General features: G+C 25.3%; 1 protein-coding gene across 3 annotated transcripts in view; it reads left to right on the plus strand.

Moving 5' to 3' along the window:
* LOC134833160 (fasciclin-1) overlaps positions 1-5,696 on the plus strand; it is a 70,580-nt gene extending 64,884 nt beyond the window's left edge. For all 3 annotated transcript variants that reach the window (XM_063847392.1, XM_063847391.1, XM_063847393.1), the window contains one exon: positions 5,379-5,696. In XM_063847392.1, the coding sequence (XP_063703462.1) occupies positions 5,379-5,605 (227 nt within the window). In that variant the 3' untranslated portion in view covers positions 5,606-5,696. The remainder of the gene's footprint in view (positions 1-5,378) is intronic.
* The last annotated feature ends 3,659 nt before the right edge of the window (positions 5,697-9,355 follow it).

Raw genomic sequence — 9,355 nt, forward strand, 5'->3', positions numbered from 1 at the left:
AAAAAAAAACGCTAGAGGCTTGAAATGACAGCAAAATTTTTTCCATCTAAGCGTCTTTTCATCATTTCATTTCAAGTTAGTTTTAACGAGTTAGAATTAAATTTATTTATTTTGTAAAAAAAAAAATAATAAAAAAATAACAAGAATCCGGACAGAAAATTTTTAAAGTCGATATTTCCCTTAAAATGCATTAAACCAATGGTTGAATCTAGTTCTGTTTTAAAAGAAAATTAATATTTTATGATTCTTTCACCACAAGTACAAATCATTTCCGGGATTTACTATCAGAGGCGGATTTTGGGGTTTTAAGGCTAATGGCTTTCTTTATTCATGAATTCGTTAATTTATTTGCTTAATTTAGATTAATTAAATTAAGTTTTAAGCTTGACTTAGCTTAATTTTTTTTTAAATATTTTTTTAGACTATTTTAAAACTTTTTTTCACCTAGCAGGGAGCTTTTTAGTCTTTTAAGTTAATAATTAACCTCAAAATTTCAATTAGAAAATTTTCAAAATTTTTATTAAAAAAAATTAAATAAATATTAAAATAATTAATCAATAAATAAATTTGGAAAAATATGCCAGTGTCTTAAAAAAATTATTTTTTGAGCCAATTTCTAATAAATAAAATTTTTACAATGCTCGGGACTTAAGACTTCATCTAGATAAACGGCGACTAACTCTTCAACCATTTTCATGCTTCACAATAATTTCCCAAGAAATCTGCCGACGACGTCCAGAAAATATTTTTTAGATTCCATTTTCATTACAACATTAAAAATTCATTGCAATTCTATCCAACTCATTGTTATCGCATTTAAAATTGAATTCTCGCAAACATGAGTACCTTTTTATAACATTTACTCGCCTTGCCACCGCAAGCAATAAACAATCCTCGGTCCGTATCGATTTTCAATTTATCATAGAGCGCATAAGAATGAAAATAAATAAAAATTCTATGTAATTTATGAGTTTGCAGCGCGTGGCCAACATGGGAAATGTTAATCCCACAAACAGCTTCGAGCGAAGAAAGTATTGTCCGGGGTATGTGTCACTCTCACTTAGGATGATCTCGTTTGACGCCAATAAAAAACAGGAAGCTTATCGGCGCGCGCAAAAAACACATAATTAGGTGTCCTTGGCAAACGCGACAAATTTTCTTCATATTGACGACGACAAAAAAAAATAAATCGAGCACAAGGACTCGCCATCTAAGAATCTCTCTTTTTTTATTGTGTTTTTAGTAACAATAGTTGCTTTCTTTCTTAGTTTTTAACGATTTTTTTTGTGTGTTATTACTTTCATGCACGACATTTTGGTCTCTTACATAAGTTTTTTTTGTGACAATATGGTTACAATGGTCTGATGTCCTTGGTGTCCACCACCAGGCAAAGTCGTTGGCGTTGCGTTATTGAAATATATTTTGTTTTATGGCAGCGTTTATTTAAAAGCATTAGCATAAAAATGGGGGCATTATATTCGGACACAATTTTTTTTTTTATTTTCATTATTCATGGAATATGCTAAACACACACTCGACGCACGGCTCGCGGTGAAACTCGTGAGTGGGAAAAGTTTACGTTGTTTGCTGAAATTAAAGTAGAGACACGTATCAAGCAACACGAGGTCTCTGAGGGGTGACACACCAAAAATATGTATTTGTTGTGGAGAGAAATGAAAATGTGGTGTTAGTTTCCAGCTTAAAGCGCAAACTTTAAAGTAACAAATTTCCTAGAAATATTTTTCCATGGCATCCGAGTTTTATCTCGTGATTTTCATTGCGACTTCATGAAGTGAATGAATTGCTGTAAAGGAATCCGTTTCCTTTGTTATCACATAAACTCGATGAAAAATGATCTTTCTTCAAGTGAAATTCACAGAACAATAACTAACAATTTAATGTTAAAGTAAAGCTGACGGCTTATCCCTCTCGTCTCGTGTTCCTGTTCGCACATGTTCACTGAGATACATTTTTAGCCCTGTGGTAAATAAGGGGCTTATTTTAAGACCTATACGATCTGTAGTTAAGACCCTGAATTTTTTAAACAGTTTTTTAATACTATTTTTTTCCAGAAAAATCGTAAAGTTACTCAATAATTATTTTATGAATTTTCTCGAAAAAAAATAAAAATTAAAAAATCTGCTTAAAGAGTAAAATTTAGAACCCCAATGTCCATTTTATTTGTCAAAAATCGATTTATTGAATTTAATGAAGAAAATTTAGAGGATTGATTAATAAGCCAAGTTCAATAAATTGAAGAGAAATTTATTTTTAAAAGAGTGAAAAGGAAAATTAGTTAAAGTCCTAATTGACTTCTTAAAATAGAAGAAATTGAAAAGCCAGACATTTCGGCACATCTATTAGCTGGAGCTTTGCATTCAGACAAGATTTTGCGCAATATTTTTTGCAATTTATGGTTTTTTACAGCCATATTTCTCGATTCTAGTTGATTTTTTTTTTTTGAAAAGATTGGTTTAATTGAAGAATATTGATTTATTGAGAAGAAAATTTAGGAAGGATAGAAAAAAATTAATTTGATTTTAATAAATTTAAGTAATTAAAATAAATATTTTTATCGAATTTTTGAAAAATACTGTAGTATTCTAAATATTTTTTTTATTCATATAAAAAAATTTGTTTTTTTAATTTTTCCGCCTTTTGCGTTTTCAATTTCTTTTTCTTTGTAAAATCAAAAAAGTTTATTTATGATATTTTTTATGATTTTTGATTTTTTGCGCAAAATGTCATTTAGTAAAAATTTTTGCAACTGCAATTTTTTGCAGTGCATAATTTGCGCCCTAATGATTTTAAAAATAAGCCTCAAATTTCCCACTGGGAACAACATGCACAAATAAATTCTGATGTTGTTTCTATTACAATAACCAGACGCAATTTGCATTCAAGTGTTATTTTTCCTCCTTTTTTCTCCACTTTAATTTTTACCGTAACGAAATATGGAATGAAAATTTATGTTTTTTTACAAAGCAATTTTTGTTTCGAACTTACAAATTATTAAGTATTGGGGAGAAAAGGCGACAATGACTCCCCTTTTTGAAAATTTTTCAATTATTACTTATTTATTACTTTGGCAAGAGTTAAATAGTACTTCCATGTTATAATAAAATAATTACTTTTGCGAGTTTTCAAGTCACGTTAGGTAACCAATTTTGTTCAATTGTTTGTTCGCCATCGTTGCGACTATTGTTGAAAAGAAAAATATATAAATGGAGAAAATGCATTTGGGAAAAAGAGTTTTGCAATCTGTTGTCTTGATTGTCTTTTGTATAACAAATTTTTATGTAACAATAAGGCCGCTTCAAATAAAAGTCCAATAATTTCAAAAAACAAAGTAAGAGTGATAATAAATTTTCAATTGACTGAATTGAATAATGAAAAAAAGCCTATTTAAAAATAATAAAATAAATAATTCTATAAATTTAATTAAAATGATTTTTTTTAAATCAAAAATATGAAAAATTAGAAAAAAATTTAATTAAAAAAAATAATTTTAATTTATTTTTTTATTCTTAAAAATCAAGAAAAATACTAAAAATATCGTAAAACAGCAAAGATAAAAAAATAAATCAATTTAAAATTTATAAAAATTTTAAAATTATTTTTTTAAAAGTTTTGATGATAATTCAAAATATCAACAGTGTAAGAATCATGGGAATTAAGTAACACTCAACACAATATATAACAATTATCTCATTATAAACCACATCCAGACACATTAAGAAAATTCCTTTTGTCCATATAGAAACTTTAAATGTAAATTGTTGTCAGCTACATCTTTGTCTCTCCATTTACAATTTGTGGCATGAATAAAATATAACTCATTATTTTTCTTGCACAACTTTTCTTCGTTACTCACTTGGAATCCACATACTCACATATCAACCAGGCACAAATGTGATTTTTAATGTATTCTGTCTGTTAGTACCTCACTACAAAACAAGCAGAGAAAAAATTTCAAACTTTAAATTTATATAAGGACAACACACACAGTACACATCTTCCACTCTTCAAGGACCATTAAAAGCAAACAAGACATACATTTTTGTCGATTTTTGTTCAGTTTTTTTTTATCATGCTCTGATTATGTTCCTCTTAGTACTACTAAATTCAAGCCAGGGGAAAAGTTATGGTAACTTTGTGTGCTGAATATCTGTAAGAGTTGTAAAACTTTTATATTGCTCACAATTTTCTCGCAAAAAAAATTTAAAGTGAAATCAAAGAAAATAAAAGTTTTTTCTGTTGGTTTTTTGCTTGACATCTACGTGTTTCGAAGTAAATTTCTGGAAATAAATGTATTTTAAATCATGTTAACGATTGTGATAAGTGAACAACGGTCTTTACTTTTTATTTACATTTCTTTCAAGCGTTTAATTTTGACATTTGTGAAATAGGCCATGAAAAACAGAGGAAATAATGGGATCCGTGGTCCGTGATTTAAATTTTTTATTTAGTCTAAATTAGGATTTTTATGAAATTTTATTTATTCAAAAAAAAAAAAATAAATAAATTCCTAATAAAATTTAGGGAATCTTAAATTATTTTTTAAAAATTGATTTAATATAATTTTCGTATCAGAACAGGTTTTAATTTTTTTTTTTAAATTTAAATTAAATTAAATTTAATTAATTTATTATTTTTTTTAATTTTAAACAAATTTTTTGATTTTTTAAAACAAAAAAAAAATATTTTAACAAAAATATTAAAAATATAGAAATATGGAAATTGGAATATTTTATTTAAAGATTACACAAAACATTTTTTTCTAAAAATTGAAAAAAATTTGGTATTATAAAATTTTTCAATAAATAATTTTAAATGTCTTAAAGTTAAAAAAATATAAAAAAAAATAATTAAAATTATAAAAAAATAAAATTTAATAATAAAATAAATAAAAAAAAAATTCACATAAAAACTGAAAAATTCTTACCGTACCTATTTTTTTTTAAATTTTTGGATCCCGAGAAAATCTTTGAGTGGCACTGAAAAAATTTCACGTTATTTTTCTGGTCAAGATTTTTTTTACTATAAAAAAAAACTGAACATTTTTAAGGAGCTTACATAATCAGTAGTACCCATCAAATCACATCCTCTTATTATGTTATCCGTGTGAAATAAAAAACTGCGTCAAAAGAACAATAAAACACACATACACACACTCAAACTCTTTTCCAACCAATTTTAAGAGTAAATCATGCATGTTACGAGAATTTTACGTGTACAATAAAAAAAATCACACAGACACGCTTTTTTTATTTTTTAAATTCCTACCTTAACTGCAAACAAAAACAAATAAAAATAAAACACATCAGCACAAAAAAAAATTGCCAGTCAATAATTCGATTTTTTTACATTTTTCGCAGGCTACTACATCTACTGGAACCAAAAATGGATTCACGTATTCCGGCCCGACGTTGAGTGCACAAACGGCATCATCCACGTCATCGATACTCCCTTGTTGGAGGAAGCTGATGTCACAGTTGCCGGCGTCAGTACTGCCACAACTCTTACCACGACAACAATCAGTTCAGCTCTACCATTTATGACAACTCTAGTATTTACTCTGATTGCGCGAATGTGCTTTATGTAAGTGATTTAAGTTAATTTTATTGTGAAAAAAAAGTAATTAATTTAAATAAAAATAATAAAAGAAAGAAAGATTAAGAGAAAATTATGACGAAACACCATCCATGATAAGATATTTTTTTAGAATGTTTTGATATTATTCTTTTTGAGGCAAGTGCGATTTTGAAAAATTTTCATATTTTTTAGACCACGAAAAATATATTTCTAAATATTAAAAAATATCTAAAAAAAATAAAAATAAATTATTAAAAATTTTTTCATAAGAGTTTTTTTAAATTTTTTAATTAATTTTTTTAAAAATTTAAATTTTTTAAAAAATATTTTATCGAAATTGTTCAAGTTTTTGTTTTTAAAAAATAATAAAAAAAATTGAAAAAGGTAAAACCAAAAATTAAAAAAATAAAATTTTTTAAAATATTTTTTTTCATTTACAAAAATTTAATAATTTTTAATCTAAAAATAAAAAAAAATATGAAACATTTTTTAAAATTACACTTGCCTTGCGACACATTTTTTGCTTAGTAATGTTAAGAAAAAAAATATTATGTAGTCTTTTCTTATTTTTTGCATTAAATAATTTAAGAAGAATTAAGCGAAAAGATTAAAACGGTGCTTTTATTTCCTCAACGCGTTGTAAAAATCCTTGAAAACCTATTTTTGAAGCAAATAATCCGTACTTGACTTGAATGAAAATTGATGGATTCTAGAAGTGAACATACCAAAAAAAGCGAAAAATATTTAAATAAAAATTGCACTCATTTATAACAACTGCCAAGGTATGTAAAAGCAACAACAACAACAACAATCATTGTTGATAAATCGCGCATCAAACTTAAAAAATAAACATAAATCAACTATTTGAACTCGTTTCGAACGAGAGTTGCAGTAAACCTCTCTCACGTCACGAAATCACGTTGTTCGATCGATTGTCTGAGAATCTGATAAATAGTTGACAAAAATAAATATTTAAAAAAAATATACATATTTCTAGAGAGAAACATCATTTTGTAGATAGAAATAGCATAATAACTGCCGTATATCGATAAAAAAAAATATTTTTTTCTTGTCAACGATTTTTGTTTTTTTTTTCTTCTTTCTCTGACGACTAAATGCTAATAAATTGGAACGATTGATCATTATTATTGCGATATTTTTCTGTTTTTTTTCTTGTGAATGACATGACAAACTTATTGGCTTAAAAACTCCTGTTTAGTTGTTCATTCATTATTATAATAATTTTGTTAAAGAAGATTTATTGTCTTAGTAGAATGAGCAACAAAAAAAATATTTGCACGTCAAGAAAACTTTTTTTTTTTCGTGAAAACAAACAAATATTTTTTTTTCTTGTACAAGTTTTGCACGTACAATAATTATTGTTATGAAATGTGGGTCGAATCAGGTATTTTTCGACTGATAATGAATGAATGGCCAAACATTTTTTCTGTGCGAAAGAAGTCACCGAAGCATAATTCATTAAATCACAGCAAAAGTTGACTTGAAAAAGTTTTTCTTCTTTTGCAAAAATGTTTCAAGGACGTGTTTTCAAACTTTATTTTTTTTTTGTTAAATAAAAAATCCCCAAAATCGATTTTTCTTCAAAAAAATATTTAAAGCAGGATGTGTATGTAGAATATAGAAAAAAAATAAAAAAAAATGAGAATTAAAAAGAAAATTCTATATAGTACGTCTACTTCGCTACCTAAACAAATAATAAAATTATTAACTATGAAAAAATAAATATATTATTATGATAAAAAATTACTTCAAAATAATAAAAAAAAAGAGCAAGGCAGAAACTTTACTTAGTGCTTCTTGTCCGTAGTGCTTTATATTAATGTGCTTTCCTAATTATAATTAACTTTCTATTCTATACATTAAAACTTGGTGAAATTTTTCGTGTCTATACCGCGACAACGACGACAAATAACGAAGAAAATTTGCAAGAAAAATCCCCTTACGTGACTTTTCGCAAATATTTTTCTGTGTCGATGTGACGGTATCTACCCAACATTTTCCTCTTTTTATATTTATTTATCTTTATAACCCCTTTTTAAACTTTTAACAGCTTACCTCAAGATTTTCTCCTTTTCCCGTGTTTTTTCGTTGTACAATTGTACATTTTATAAATAAAACATAGAATAGAGACGGACTGTAATAATAATGATCATCTTAAGTTTTCCGCAATGAATATTTACTTGATTAACATTTTTAATCAGGTTTCTTCTTTCATTTCAAAACTTTTGCATTTTGTTGTTTTCTGATTCTTATAAGACGAAAGTCGAGAAAAATATAAAAAAAAATCTTATCATTAGCTAGCTCTTATGGTGTTAAATTTTTTAAGTTTTACGCTCTGCTATATTATATAATATATATTGTATAGATATTAATGATAATGCTTAATGTATAAGGATTCGAAGTAAGTTACATAATAAAATTTAAAAAAAATAATAATGATGAAAATTAGTCAACTTTCACTATTATTACTACAATAAATAAATTAAAAATAAAATTAATCAAAGGAAAAGATGATTTTTGTGTTCAAACGTTCATTACTAGCGATCAAAATAAAAAAGTATAAATTAATATAATACTATAAAAAAATATGATAAAAGGATGATATTGTATTTATTTTTGTATAACTTATTAATTATAATTAATAATATATGATTGTAACAATGAAGGAAGGAATAAACTGAAAAAATAATAAGAGAAGGGAATTGACAACCAAAGCTGATTTCGAAGTAAATAAACGTGTAATACACAAAAATATTAATTAATTACGTTTTAATACTTTAATTTTGAAACGAGCTTCTAAAAAAATTTTTTTTTTGTATTTCGTTGAATAATCTCATGACATTAATGTATTAATGCTATATAGCTAGAAAAGTAACAAAAAATAATAAGAATGATATATAGGTATATTTTATATATAAATATATATAAAGTACACTATTAATGCCTTTTAAATTATGAATGAGTATAAAGTAATATTAATAATAATACTTAGTATATAATGATTGTATAAGAAGGTATTTATTGCAAAACAAAAACATTAGAACTGCATACAAAAAAAAATATCAAAAAAGGAGTTAAAAAATAAAATCATAAATATTAACGATAAATAACATTAAAAAAATGAATGTTAAAAAAATATTTACTTTAAAAAATAAATAATCCTTTAAATAAACATTATATATATTATGATATAATAAAAAAAATATACTTTCTGCTGCCTTTTCTTATATCAAACATATATATACGAAGAAAAACCGCAATCATCAAAACGTATTTTTTTTTATCACAGACAAACACATTCCACTTCTTTTCCGATTACATTTTTTCCTTAGTTTTCTCATCTTCTTGATAATAATGTAACAATATATATAAATACATATAAACGAAAAGGTGCACTCAGTAATTCAATATTAAACTTGGCACAGATTGACTTTAGCACACACACACACTCTCAAATAATGAAAAAAAAAATGAAAAACGTTTCACTCGTATCAATGTTTCGCTTTAGTAATAACATTAAAAATATATAAAACATATTATTTCTTCATATATATAACTTACAAATAATAAAAAAGAATAAATGTTCAAACAAAACACAAGAAAAAAAATATAAACCGAACAAAAACGATTAAATTTATAACAAAAAAAAAGTAGCTACTTGATACAAAAAAATAAAATCAGAACATAAATAGCAATAGAAAGAGCTTTTTTTGTATTAAAACTATGAAAAAATGTATTT

Source organism: Culicoides brevitarsis, chromosome 3, assembly GCF_036172545.1.
Source record: "Culicoides brevitarsis isolate CSIRO-B50_1 chromosome 3, AGI_CSIRO_Cbre_v1, whole genome shotgun sequence".
Classification (NCBI taxonomy): domain Eukaryota; kingdom Metazoa; phylum Arthropoda; class Insecta; order Diptera; family Ceratopogonidae; genus Culicoides; species Culicoides brevitarsis.